Consider the following 14,994-nt stretch of genomic DNA (forward strand, 5'->3'; position numbering starts at 1 on the left):
GCAGGGTGTATGTCTCTAAAAGCTTGCCCATTTCTTCTGTGTTTTTCAACTTATTGGCATATAACTGTTCATAGTATTCTCTTATGATTTTTTGTATTTCTGTGGTATCAGTTGTTATTTCTCCTCTTTCATTTCTTATTTTGTTTATTTGGGTCCTCTCTTTTCTTCTTGGTGAGCCTGGCTAGTGGTTTGTCAATTCGGGTTATCTTTTAAAAAAACTGGTTCTTGGTTTTACTGATCTTTTCTGGGTTTTTAAAAAATCTCTATTCCCTCTCTGATCTTTATTATTTCCTTCTGCTGACTTTAGGTTTTGCTTGTTGTTTTTCTAATGCTTTTCGGTGGTAGGTTAGGTTGTTTGTTTGAGATTTTTGTTGTTTCTTGAGGAAGGCCTGTATCGCTGTGAACTTCTCTCTTAAAACTGTTTTTGCTGCATCCCATAGATTGTGTAAGATTGTGTTTCCATTGTTGTTTGTCTCGAGGTATTTTCTGATTTCTTCTTTGATTTCATTGTTAACCCATTGGGTTTTTTAGTAGCATGTTGTTTAGTCTCCACGTGTTCATTTTTTTCCCCCCATTTTTCTTTCTGTAGTTGATTTCTCATTTCATACTATTGTGGTCAGAAAAGACGATTGAAATAATTTATATCCTCTTAAAGTTCTTGATGCTTGTTTTGTAACCTGGGAAGTGGTCTATCCTAGAGAATGTTCCATGTGTGTTTCAAAAGAATGTGTATTCTGGTGTTTTTGTTTTGGATGTAGTGTCCTGTAGATATCAATTAAGTCCAACTGGTCTGTTATGTCATTTAGGACCTCTGCTGCCTCACTGAGGAAGATCTGTTCATTGGTGTCAGTATGGTGTAAAAGTCTCCTACTATCATTGTATTCCTGTCAATTTCTCCCTTTATGTCTGTTAGTATTTGTTTTATATATTTAGGTGCTCCTATATTGGGTGCATGTATTATTGAGTGTAATATCCTCTTCTTGTGGTGATCCCTTTATCATTATATAATGTCCTTCTTTTTTTTTTTATGGACTTTGTTTTAAAGTCAATTTTGCCTGATATGAGTATCCCTACCCCTGTTTTCTTGTCATTTCCATTTGCATGAAATATCTTTTTCCATCCCCTTTCAATCTGTGTTTGTCTTTCTCCCTGAAGTGTCTTGTAGGCAGCATATTATAGGTTCTTGTTGTTTTATCCAATCTGCCACTGTGTCTTTCAATCAGAGCATTTAGTCCATTGACATTTAAAATAATTATTGAGAGGTTATGTACTTATTGTCATTTTAAACCTTGTTATCCAGTTGATTTTGTAGTTTTTCTTTGTTCATGTCTTTTTTGTTTTTCCTTTTGTGGTTTGATGGTTTTTTAAATATTATGTTTGAGTTTCCTTCTTTTTGGTTTTAGTGAATCTATTTTATGTTTTTAATTTGTGGTTACCCTGGTTTTCAAGTGTGTTGACCCATAACTATATCTACTTGCTTTAAACTGATAGTCATATAAGCTCAAACATATTCTAAACAATCTACATTTTTTAGTCCCCTCCTCCAAATTGATTTTGATGTCCTATTTTACATCTTCATGTTTATGCTTTTGCTATTAATTGTAGATATAATCACTTTTACAACAATTTTTTGATTGTTTTTTAATGTATGTACTGGCTTAAGTGATCTTCAATCCTTTTATATATTTGCCTTTCCTGTTGGGATTATCCCATTCCTATAGATTCTTGCTTTTCTATTTAGAGAAGACCTTTCTCTCTCTCTATATATATATATTTTTCCTGACTGTACCACATGGCATGCAGGAGCTTAGTTCCCTGACCAGGGATAACACCCATGCCCCCTGCAGTGGAAGCATGGAGTCCAACAACTGGACTTCCAGGGAATTCCCTCAATATTTCTTTTAGGGTAGGTTTAGTATTGCTGAATTCTTTTAGTTTTTGTTTATCTGAGAATTTTTTTCTCTCTCCTTGTATTCTAAATGATAATGTTGCTAAGTGTAGGGTATCTTAGGTTGTAGGTTTTTCCCTTTCAAGACTGATTATATCATGACATTCCCTCTGGCCAGCAAAGTTTCTGCAGAGAAATAAGCTGATAGTCTTATGGGGGTTCCCTTGTAACTGAATCTTTCTCTTGCTGCCTTTAGAATCCTCTCTTTAACTTTTGCCATTTTAATTATGATATGTCTTGGTGTGGGTCTGTTAGTTTCATCTTGTTTGGGACCCTTTGTGCTTCCTGTACCTGTATATCTGTTTTCTTCTTTAGGTTTGGGAAGTTTTCAGCCATAATTTCTTCAAATACACTTTAGATCCCCTTCCCTCTCTCTTCTCCTTCTGGAACCCCTGTTATGTGTAGATTGGCACACTTTGTATTATCCCATAGGCCCCATGTGTTGCTTTCATTTTTTTCACTTTTCCTTCTGTCTGCTGTTCTGATTGGGTGATTTCCATTATTCCGTCTTCCAGATCACTTATTTGTTCTTCTGTGTTATTTAGTATGCTATTCATTGCTTCTAGATTGGTTTTTATCTCATCAATTGAGTTGTCTAATTTTGACTGGTTTCTCTTTATAGTTTCTAGTTCATTGTTTAATCTTCATTTCTATTGATAACCTTTATTAATTCTTTATCATTTTTCTTACCTCCTTTTTGAACTTGGGTTTAGTAGACTGGTGAGGTCTATTTCACTATCTGTTATTTCAGGGGGTTTCTCTTATTCTTTTAACTGGGAATAGTTCCTATGCTTTTTCATTTTACTTAACTGTTTCTCCTAAATTCATAGAGAAAGAGAAAGTTATCTACTGTGGTCTTGAAGGGGTGTTTTATGTAGGAGCATCCCTGTGTAGACTGTGTGATTCCAATATTTTTGGTGAGAAGTCTATTTATGGTATGGATGCCAGCCACATCTTTCCTCAGAGTGTGCTGGCCATTATTCCTTTGATAGAGGATGTGATTGGTGTTGTGCATCCATAGCCTGCACTGGATGTTGGGTGGGGCCTCCTTTTTGCTCTGTGGCTGTCACAGCCCTGTCAGGGTGGTGTCTCCTCCACAGTTGTTGGAGTAGAAGCCCTGAGGGTCAGGTTTGGTCAGGCTCCATTGCCCTTGAGTGTGTGCTGTGTCCCAAAGGAGGTGACTGCTGAAGCAAGTAAGGCCCGTGTGGTCACAGCAAACCTAAGTGCCACCCATGCAGGTGTCCATGGTTCTGCTGAGAAGCATTCAAGGTTGTGTCCCTTTCTGTTGTGTTCATCCCAGACCTAGTGCTAGGCTGTGGTATAGAGTAGGCTGGTGCTGGAGGCCAGGGTGCTGTGGCTACAGGAATCGAGGTGGTTGTGCTACTGTCTGGAGCCTGGACTGCCTCTGTGACAGGCCACTCTGAGGACCTGCCCACCCTAAATCCGGCTCCAGGCTGTCGGGTGGAATGGGTGGAGAGAGTGCTCTTGCCAGGAAACAACCTCTGCATACTCCTTTCCATGGCCTGTCCACCCAAGTCATGTGTTTCTGTGGCACCACCTGGTATGTGTGCTGACAAAATCCACCATGGCCAGACCCTCCCTGCCTGAGATTCAGCACTTAGTCGCTGCTTATACTGGCAGTCCAGCCCCACATGAGTTTCAGACTGAGAAGTATGGCAAGGTGGCAGCTGTCAGTGCTGGTCTCTCTCCGCCCTGCTAGCAAGCCGGCACATGTGCACTCCTCACAAGCAGAGTCCAGCTCCCTCCATCTGTCCCAGCAGACCTCCCAGCAGGCAAGGAAGCTCCTCAGGGTGAGGGCTGTTCACGTGGACCTTCCCTCCTTCACAGATCGTCCCAGGGGTTCCAGTCGCGTTCCAATGCCTTCTTTTTTATTTTTTCCACCCTACCCAGCTTCATGGAGATCTTTCCTGCCACTTTGGTTGAATAAGTCTTCTGCCAGTTTCCAGTTGGGTTTCCGTGAGAGTTGCTCCACATGTAGACGTATTTTTGATGTGTTTGTTGGGGGATGTGAGCTCCACATCCTCCTATTCTGCCATCTTGATCCTCCCCTCTCTTCCCACTTCCTAACAGACTCATTCTTCTACAAGTCCCAGGCAGGAGATGATCTTCACGGGGCCAAAATAGAATCTCCAGGCAACAAGGGCATGACCTGGCTATCTCTACTATTTCTGGACTGAGTGTAGGAAGAGGAGGGTAAGGCCCAGCAGTGACAGACCTTCACCTCTTTTATACTCTTCTCCACAGCTCCAATTTCATTCAAGGGACCTATGTAATAAGGGCAGATAGGCTCATATGCTGGGTATTGAATCAACAAAGCTCATACTGGAAGTTCTGTGAACAATGTCAGAAACTGGTGATTAAAATCCAAGACCTTCCTCAGCTGATAACAAAGGGCTTTTTTTTTTTTTTTTCGGTATGGGGGCCTCTCACTGCCATGGCCTCTCCCGTTGCAGAGCACAGGCTCTGGACGCACAGGCCCAGTGGCCACGGCTCACGGGCCCAGCGGCTCCGCGGCACATGGGATCCTCCCGGACCGGGGCACGAACCCATGTCCCCTGCATTATCAGCAAGCTGTGCAGCCTAAACTCTAGCACTGTGGTCATTTTAGCCAACACTACTCACCTCTGTAAAACTGCATCTTGTAAAGAATCAAACCAGATGAGAGAGACACACATTTGATAAATGAACATGTACCAAATGTGTCTTCATTTGGAGTAAAGTCAAGCATTGCAATGTGGAGCAGCCACCCAGAAGGCAGTTGCTCTTTGTTTTTGCTAAGTAGGGCTCTGTACCCAAGAGAGTGGCAGCCAAAACAGGTCACCAGAGCACAAAGCTTGCAGTGCTACTTGCTGAATGAAAAAAAAAAAAAAAAAAGTGAAGGTGACACTAGAAACGCAGCCCTAAAACATGAAGTTAAGAGCCTTGGGTTCTAGCTCTGGTCCTGCCACCAAAGAACCGGTAAGGACAGACTACCTTTCCTTCCTGGGCTTCTAAGTCTTCATCAGTAAAACAAAGGGCTTGGGCTAAATGGATTGGGGTCCCTCTAAATTTGTAATGTTGGGATTCCCTGATGTATTAAGAGTTATTTTCCTATGATACTGTGGAATCAAAAATGACAGCTTCAGGGCTTCCCTGGTGGCGCAGTGGTTGAGAGTCTGTCCGCCGATGCAGGGGATACGGCTTCGTGCCCTGGATCCCATGTGCCGCGGAGCGGCTGGGCCTGTGAGCCATGGCCTCTGAACTTGCGCTCCACAACGGGAGAGGCTGTGGCAGTGAGGGGCCCACGTACCGCAAAAAAAAAAAAAAAAAAAAAAAAAGCTTCAATTTAATGGGAGATTCTAGGGGACTCCCTTATTATTCAAAACAAATTAGCAATCCTGAAAAAAACTGTCTGTGTTTGCTGCTTGCACTCTGCCCCAAAGACGCATAGCACTCAATGGAACCACTTCTGCGTCTTCTGGCCAAAAGTTGCTCATAACAGCCTCTGACTGGCTGATAAACTACAGTCAGAAGCAGGATTTTGTTGGCCTCTAAGGTGAAGAGAACTCCATGTGGGCTGATGACTAGCAACGAAGCAGGAGAGCAAGGGGATATTGGGAGTCAAGGAATTCTGGGGACATTTCATTTCAAATGCCCTCAAAATACCCTTTATCATTATTTTTTTTTCTTAGTTTGCTACTTTGCAAAGGCTGTGACTTCCTTCTGGATTCAACGTGTATGGACAATTTGAAATGAGTATTTGTTGCTTCAATGACAAGTTGAAAGTTTTTAGAAAGCAAGCAGTTTTCTGACTCATAGGAGCTGATAGCAGTTTATCTTAAGAACAAGGCAAAACTACTTGCCAACACACTGGTTCCATTGGTAGTGCTGGAGATAGCCCTGGGGGCAGCTGCACCTGTAGCCCCCGATGATGTTCTGGCAGCCATGCTGGCAGCGATGGTTTCCTTCGCACTCGTCCACATCTGAAAAAGAAGGCAGAGTCGCCTTTAAGTCACATCAATGCTTGTCTCAGAGGTGTTCTCTGAAGCAACATTTATGTGCATATGAAAGTGAAAGGCAATTTTAGTAAGAAATCTGATCCTTAAAAAATTATTCTACCACCCAAAACTTCAAGAATATCTACTCTGGAGCTTTTGATAAGTCCAAGGAAAAAACCATTCATGTATCCCTGGTAAAGTCCATGAATAAAAATGATGGAGAAACTAACGCAAGGCACAAGAGCACTCTGAGACAGCTGTGTAAATTATTTTCATTTCCTTATTTGTGCCAGAATTAGAAACCAAAATGTCAGTACAAAAACAAAATCCTAAAAAATATAAGTAAAACATTTAATCATATATTAGCAGAAGAGCTTTTCCTCATATATTTAATCCACATTAAGGGAATCCTTCTAAGACTCTGGATCCAGTGACTAGAAAATTAGTCAAATTCAGGAATCTAGCTATTTTTCTTGACTGGGTCATTCCCTATTAGACTAAATTAACAACTGAGCAGAAAAAGTCTTGTTATATTCAGGAGAAGCATGTGTTATGGACACAATCAAGCTTGAGACAAAAGGTGGATCTCTAAGATATAGGACCCGTGCAACCTTCAGCTGGCTATCTCCCCTGTGCTCAGTTCTGATGTCTCATAGAGGATGATGATGCAGGTGTTTATAGGCCACCTCCACAAGGACCGACCAGCTGGATCAAGCTAAGGGCTCTACTCACCTTCACAGCTGGCACCGCTCTGATCAAGTGAGAATCCCCGCTGGCATTCACAGGTAAAGCTTCCAGGAGTATTCTGGCAAATGCCCTTAGACCCACACAGGTTGATGTCAGAGGTGCATTCATTGTTATCTGTAAGAAACAGTGGGGGAAAGGAGAGGGTGAAACTTCCCCGAAGCTGTCTTTGTGTTATTTAAAAGAAAGAAAGAAGGGTGATTTGCTCAGAAAAGGCCAATAACTTTTCACATACATGCATGCACACACACAGACACACATACATGTACTCACATATTTTTTTGAGTTTTATCTTCTTATTCCAACAGCAGAAATGCTTGAAAACAATCCCTTAGAGGAATAGCTGTACTCCATATAGGATTTTTCCCCTCCCACTTACCAATGCAGGCAGTATGGTGTTGGGTAAATCCAGGAGGACATTTACATGTGAAGCTGCCAATGGTGTTAACACACAGGAACTGGCAGTTGTGTTGCTTAGTTGCACACTCATCAAGATCTATAAGAAAATGCAAGATGGGCATTGGAATTGAGCTGAAGCCCAGGTACCTAGAAGCTGCCCTAGGGAGCAGCTCTGAGTTTTCTTTTCTACATCTCAAATGACCTGGTCAGAAGAGAGCCACAGCAAATGGCTAGGAGGAACCCAGGAGATAAGGGTTTGAAAGATGAAGCATGGTTTCAATTCAGACCAAAAATGCATTTCTTTGGGGATCCAAGAAAAACCCATTCCCTTTAGTTATAGAAATGCAGAAATTTCTCAGCAAAGAAATGTCCAATAAATTATAAAATTTAAATGAATTACAAAATGGAATAAAAGATTAAGGATTCTCAAAAATTTTCAAAGCACTGAGAAGATCTATTCAAGTTAAAATATAAAAAGAAATGTTGGGCTTCCATGGTGGCACAGTGGTTAAGAATCTGCCTGCCAATGCAGGGGACATGGGTTCGAGCCCTGGTCTGGGAAGATCCCACGTGCAATGGAGCAACTAAGCCTGTGCACCACAACTACTGAAGCCCATAAGCCACAACTACTGAGCCCACAAGCCACAACTACTGAAGCCTGCACACCTAGAGCCTGTGCTCCACAACAAGAGAAGCCACCACAATGAGAAGCCTGCACACAACAAAGAGTAGCCCCCACTCGCCGCAACGAGAGAAAGCCCACCTGCAGCAATGAAGACCCAACACAGCCAAAAATAAATAAATTAATTTTAAAAAAATGTTGAGGGTGGAAATGAATTTCTCTGCTTGGTTCTTTCCTGTTTGCTGTTTTTAATCTTCTCAAATGAGCTGGTCAACCAGGTCAAACCAAACAAAACTAACTTTTTTGTTTAGATTCTCCTTTGGATAAAACAAAATTGAGTAATCAGGAAGGAAACAAAAAAAATTCTGATAAGCCAATAGCATTTTTTTTTTAAAGACTGCCTACAGTATTTATCCAACATTATTTTCCACTTCTCAATAAAATCCTCCGCTTTGACCAGGCCTCTTTCCTCACTGCCAGAGCTTGTGGCTCTTTGTGAACTCCATAGCTATTTTAAACCTTCAAGAGATACAAAGTGTGTTCCAGCTTTTAGTTGAATTTTAATCAAAAAAAAAAAAGAAAAACTGTAGAGAATTTAGAAATCTATCTGCCTTCCTTCCTTCCTGCCTAGCTCTCTGCCTGCCTCCCTCTCTTTCTTTTTTTTTTTTTTTTTTTTTTTTTTTTTTTGCGGTACGCGGGCCTCTCACTGTTGTGGCCTCTCCCGTTGCGGGGCACAGGCTCCGGACGCGCAGGCCTAGCGGCCATGGCTCACGGGCTTAGTTGCTCCGCGGCATGTGGGATCTTCCCGGACCAGGGCACGAACCCGTGTCTCCTGCATCGGCAGGCGGATTCTCAACCACTGCGCCACCAGGGAAGCCCCCTCTCTTTCTTGTAATCTTCTTTTATCACTGTATACAGAGCTGTGCTTGGAGCTGCAAATCAGTGCCAGTTCCTGGCTAGACTAATACCTGGAGTGGACCTGAACTAAAGAACTGCCCATATTTCTCCCAGTGCTGACATCTCTTAAGAAGGAGCCAATCCTGTGCTCTTTCCACTGCTGGGGAGTTGCTGTTTCTGCTTTTCTGGTTTCTGCAGGATTGGCAGCTGTATGTCTCCTGCCAGCAGGTGGCCTCCCCTATGACCCCAGGGGACTTGCTAGAGCACCATCACACAGTTACTGAAGCTTACCTGCAAACAGGTGAGGGGGACAATTCAGTGATTTAAAAAAAAATTTTATTTCATATTGGGGTATAGTTGATTAACAACATTGTATTACTTTCAGGTGTACAGCAGAGTGATTCAGTTATACATATACATGTATCCTTTTTCAAATTCTTTTCCCATTTAAGTTATTGCAGAATATTGAGCAGAGTTCCCTGTGCTATAGAGTAAGTCCTTGTTGGTTGTCTATTTTAAATACATTAGTGTATATATATCAATCCCAAACTCCCAATCTGTCCCTCCCACCCACCTTTCCCCTTTGGTAACCATAAGTTTGTTTTCTAAGTTTGTCTGTTTCTGTTTAGTAAATAAGTTCATTTGTGTGATTTTTTTTTTAAGATTCCACATGTAAGCAATATCATATTGCTTATATTGATAAGCAATTGATCATATTTAAATATTTGTCTTTTTCTGTCTGACTTACTTCACTTAGTATGATAATCTCCAGGTCTATCCACGTTGCAGCAAATGGCATTATTTCATTCTTGTTAATGGCTAAGTAATATTCCATTGTATATATGTACCACATCTTCTTTATCCATTCCTCTATTGATGGACATTTAGTTGTTTCCATGTCTTGGCTATCGTAAACAGCATTGCAATGAACATTGGGGTGCATGTATCCTTTTGAACCATGGTTTTCTCCAGATATATGCCCAGGAGTGGGATCGCTGGAATATATGGTAACTATTTTTAGTTTTTTTTTAAGGAACCTCCATACTGTTCTCCATAATGGCTGTACCAATGTACATTCTCAACAACAGTGTAGGAGGTTTACTTTTCTCCACACCCTCTCCAGCATTTACTATTTGTAGACTTTTTTTTTTTTTTTTTTTTTTTTCTGTACGCGGGCCTCTCACTGTTGTGGCCTCTCCCGTCGCGGAGCACAGGCTCTGGACGCGCAGGCTCAGCGGCCATAGCTCATGGGCTCAGCCGCTCCGTGGCATGTGGGATCTTCCCGGACCGGGGCACGAACCCATGTCCCCTGCATCGGCAGGCGGACTCGCAACCACTGCGCCACCAGGGAAGCCCTATTTGTAGACTTTTTGATGATAGCCATTCTGACTGGTGTGAGATGATATCTCACTGTAGTTTTGATTTGCATTTCTCTAATAATTAGTGATATTGAGCATCTTTTCATGTGCCTCTTGGCCATCTGTGGGACCAAGGGACACATTTCTCCATTTCTCTTTGGAGAAATGTCTATTTAGATCTTTTGTCCATATTTTGATTGGGTAGTTTGTTTGTATGATATAGAGCTGCTTGAGGTGTTTGTAGATTTTGGAGATTAATCCCCTGTCGGTAGCATCATTTGCAAATATTTTCTTCCATTCTGTGGGTTGTCTTTTCATTTTGTTTATGGTTTTTCCTTTGCTGTGCAAGAGCTTTTGAGTTTAATTAGGTCCCATTTGTTTATTTTTATTTCCATTACTCTAGGAGACAGATTGAAAAAGATGTTGCTTCAATTTATGTCAAAGTGTTCTGCCTTTGGTTTCCTTTAAGAGTTTTAAGGTATCAAGTCTTACATTTAAGTGTTTAATCCATTTTGAGTTTATTTTTGTGTATGGTGTTCAAGACTGTTCTAATTTTATTCTTTTACATGTAGCTGTCCAGTTTTCCAGGTACCATTTATTGAAGAGACTGTCTTTTCTCCATTGTATAGCCTTGCCTCCTTTATCATAGATTAATTGACTATCGGTGCATGGGTTTATTTCTGGGCTTTCTATCCTGTTCCATAGATCTATAGTTCTGTTTTTGTGCCAGTACCATACATACTGTTTTGATGACTGTAGCACTGTAGTATAGTCTGAAGTGAGACTATACTTGATTCCTCCTGATTCATCCAGCTCCGTTTTTCTTTCTCAAGATTGCTTTGTCTATTTGGGATCTTTTGTGTCTCCATACAAATGTTAAAATATTTTGTTGTAGTTGTGTGAAAAATGCCATTGGTAATTTGATAGGGATTGCATTGAATCTATAGATTGCCTTGCGTAGTACAGTCATTCTGACAATATTGATTCTTCCAATCCAAGAATATGGTATATCTTTCCATCTGTGTGTGTCATCTTCGATTTCTTTCATCAGTGTCTTTTAGTTTTCGGAGTACGGTTCTTTTGCCTCTTTAGGTAGGTTTATTCCTGGGTGTATTATTCTTTTTGATGAGATGATAATGGGATTGTTTTATTTTTCTTTCTGATCTTTTGTTGTTGATGTATAGAAATGCAACAGATTTCTGTGTATTAATTTTGTATCCTGCAACATTAACAAACTCACTGATGTGCTCTAGTAGTTTTCTGGTAGCATCTTTAGGATTTTCTATGTATAGCATCATGTCATCTGCAAACAGTGACAGTTTTACTTCTTTTCCAATTTGGATTCCTTTTATTTCTTTTCTTTCTCTGATTGTTATGGCTAGGACTTCCACAACTATGTTGAATAGAAGTGGCGAGAGTGGACATTCTTGTTTTGTTCCTAAACTTAGAGGAAATGCTTTCAGCTTTTCACCATTGAATATGATGTTAGCTGTAGGTTTGTCATATATGGGCTTTATTAAGTTATGTTCCCTCTATGCCCAATTCCTGGAGAGTTCTTTTTTTTTTTATCATAAATGGGTTTTGAATTTTGTCAAAAGATTTTTATGCAAATCTATTGAGATGATTATATGGTTTTTATTCTTCAATTTGTTGATGTAGTGTACCACACTGATTGATTTGCAGATATTGAAAAATCCTTGCATCCCTGGGATAAATCCCACTTGATCATGATGTATGATCCTTTTAATGTATTGTTGGATTTGGTTTGCTAGTATTTTAAGGATGTTTACATCTAAGTTCATCAGTGATATAGGCCTGTAATTTTCTTTTTTGGAGGTATCTTTGTCTGGTTTTGTTATCAGGGTGATGGTGGCCTCATAGAATGAGTTTGGGAGTGTTCCTTCCTCTGCAATTTTTTTCCAACAGTTTCATAAGGATAGGTGTTAACTCTTCTCTAAATGTTTGATAGAATTTGCCTGTGAAGCTATTTGGTCCTGAACTTTTGTTTGTTTGGGGTTTTTTAATCAGTTTCAATTTCAGTACTTGTGATTGGTCTGTTCATATTTTCTGTTTCTTCCTGGTTCTGTCTTTGGAGATTGTACCTTTCTAAGAATTTGTTTCTTCTAGGTTGTCCATTTTATTGGTATACAGTTGCTTGTAGCAGTCTCTTATGATCCTTTGTATTTCTGTAGTGCCAGTTGTAACTTCTCCTTTTTCATTTCTAATTTTATTGATTCGAGCCCTCTCCCTTTTTTTCCTTGATGAGTCTGGCTAAAAGATTATCAATTTTGTTTATCTTTTCAAAGAACCAGCTTTTAGTTTCATTGATCTTTTCTATTGTTTCTTCATCTCTATTTCATTAGTTTCTGCTCCGATCTTTTTGATTTCTTTCCTTTTACTAACTTTGGGTTTTGTTTGTTCTTCTTTCTCTAGTTGCGTTAGGTGTAAGGTTAGGTTGTTTACTTGAGATTTTTCTTGTTTCCTGAGGTAAGATTGTATTGCTATAAACTTCCCTCTTAGAAATGCTTTTGCTGCGTCCCGTAGGTGTTGGATTGTCATGTTTTCATTTTCATTTGTCTCTAGGTATTTTTTGATTTCCTCTTTGATTTCTTCAATGATCCATTGGTTGTTCAGTAGCATATTGTTAAACATTTATTTGGGTGTGCCGCGTCTTAGTTGTGGCACATGGGATCTTTTAGTTGTGGCATGCAGGATCTTTAGCTGCACCATGTGGGATCTAGTTCCCTGACCAGGGATTGAACCTGGGCCCCCTGCATTGGGAGTGCAGAGTCTTAGCCACTGGACTACCAGGAAAGTCCCTAGTAGCATATTGTTTAGCTTCCACATTCTTTTAGTTGATTTCTAATCTCATAGTGTTGTGGTTGGAAAAGATGCTTTACATGATTTCAGTTTTCTTAAATTTACTAAGGCTCACTTTGTGGCCCAGCATGTGATCTATCCTGGAGAATGTTCTATGTGCACTTGAGAAGAATGTGTATTCTGTTGCTTTCAGATGAAATGCTCTGTAACTATCAATTAAGTCCATCTGGTCTAATGTGTCATTTAAGACCTATGTTTCCTTATTGATTTCCTGTCTGGATTATCTCTCCATTGATGAAAATGGGGTGTTAAAGTCCCCCACTAGTATTGTGTTACTGTCAATTTCTCCTTTTATGGCTGTAAGTATTTGCCTTATATATTGAGGTGCTCCTATGTTGGGTGCATATATACTTACAATTGTTATATCTTCTTTGATTGATCCCTTGATCATTATGTAGTGTCCTCCTTTGTCTTTGTGTCTTGTAACAGTCTTTATTTTAAAGTGTATCTTGTCTGATATGAGTATTACTACCAGCTTTCTTTTGATTTCCATTTGCATGGAATACCTTTTCCAACCCCTCACTTTCAGTCTGTATGTGTCCCTAGATATGAAGTTGGTGTCTTGTGGACAGCATATATACTGGTCTTGTTTTTCTATCCATTCAGCCAGTTTATGTCTTTCAGTTGGATAATTTAATCCATTTACACTTAAGGTAATTATCAATATGTATGTTCTTACTGCTGTTTTAAAATTGTTTTGGCTTTGTTTTTGAGGGTCTTTTCTCTTCCCTTCCTCTTTTGTTCTCTTGGATTCCTCTTTCTTTTTTGTGTGTGTATCTATTGCAGATATTCAGTTTGCGGTTACCATGAGGTTTTGATATAGCAGTCTATATATAAACAAGACTGTTTTAAGTGACTGGTCTTTTAATTTCAAATGCATTTCCAATATCCTGTATTTGTACTCTCCTCTTCTCACCATTGCTCGTTTTGATATCCTATTTGGGTGTAGGTGATTTCCTACCTTTACTGTATCTTTGCCTTTACCAGTGAGCTTTTCCACTCATAATTTTCTTGTTTCTAGTTGTGGCCTTTTCTTTTCAGCCTAGAGAAGTTCCTTTTGCACTTTTTGCAAAGCTGGTTTGGTGGATCTGAATTCTCTTAACTTTTGCTTTGTCTGTAAAGCTTCTGATTTCTCTGAATCTGAATGACAGCCTTTCTGGGTAGAGTATTCTTATATTTCCCTTTCATCACTTTAAATATATTGTGCCACTCCCTTCTGGCCTGCAGAGTTTCTGCTGAGAAATTAGCTGAGAGTTTCCTTGTATGTTGTTTCTTTTCTCTTCATGCTTTTAATATTTTTTTCTTTGTGTTTAATTTTTGTCAGTTTGATTACTATGTGTCTCGGTGTGTTCTTCCTTGGGTTTATCCTGCATGGGACTCTCTGTGCTTCCTGGACTTGGGTGACTGTTTCCTTTCCCATGTTAGGGAAGTTTTCAGCTATTTATCTCCTCAAATATTTTCTCAGGTCCTTTCTCTCTCTTTTATCCTTCCGGGACCCCTATAATGCAAATGTTGGTGCATTTAATGTTGTCCCAGAAGTGTCTTAGACTGTCTTCATTTCTTTTCATTCTGTTTTCTTTATTGTGATCATGGCAGTGATTTCCACCATTCTGTCTTCCAGCTCACTTATCCGTTCTTCTGCCTCACTTATTCTGCTATTGATCCCTTCTAGTCTATTTTTTTATTTCAGTTATTGTATTGTTCATCTCTGCTTGTTCTTTAGTTCTTCCAGGTCTTTGTTAAACATTTCTTGTATCTTCACAATATGTGCCTCCACTCTTTTTCCAAGATCTTAGATCATCTTTACTATCATTACTCTGAATTCTTTTTCAGGTAGATTGCCTGTCTCCACTTCATTTAGTTATTCTTCTGGGATTTTATCTTGTTCCTTCATCTGGGACATATTCCTCAGCTGTCTCATTTTGTCTAACTTTCTGTGATTGATTGCGGTTTCCATTCTGCAGACTGCAGGATTGTAGTTCTTCTTGCTTCTGCTGTCTGCCCCCTGGTGGATGAGGCCTGTCTAAGAGGCTTGTGCAGGCTTCCTGATGGGAGGGACTGGTTCCTGCCCACTGGTGGGTGGAGGTGTGTCTTATCCCTCTGGTGGGCAGTGCTGTGTGACGGGGTGTGTTTAGTGGGCAGTTGTTT

General features: G+C 40.1%; 1 protein-coding gene across 2 annotated transcripts in view; it reads right to left on the minus strand.

The window, feature by feature from the left end:
* FBN1 (fibrillin 1) overlaps positions 1-14,994 on the minus strand; it is a 256,582-nt gene that overhangs the window by 11,979 nt on the left and 229,609 nt on the right. For both annotated transcript variants that reach the window (XM_059058585.2, XM_067029215.1), the window contains exons 61-63: positions 7,070-7,186; positions 6,679-6,807; positions 5,812-5,931 (exon numbers count right to left, since the gene is read on the minus strand). In XM_059058585.2, the coding sequence (XP_058914568.2) occupies positions 5,812-5,931; positions 6,679-6,807; positions 7,070-7,186 (366 nt within the window). The remainder of the gene's footprint in view (positions 1-5,811; positions 5,932-6,678; positions 6,808-7,069; positions 7,187-14,994) is intronic.

This window comes from Kogia breviceps, chromosome 3, assembly GCF_026419965.1.
Source record: "Kogia breviceps isolate mKogBre1 chromosome 3, mKogBre1 haplotype 1, whole genome shotgun sequence".
NCBI lineage: Eukaryota > Metazoa > Chordata > Mammalia > Artiodactyla > Physeteridae > Kogia > Kogia breviceps.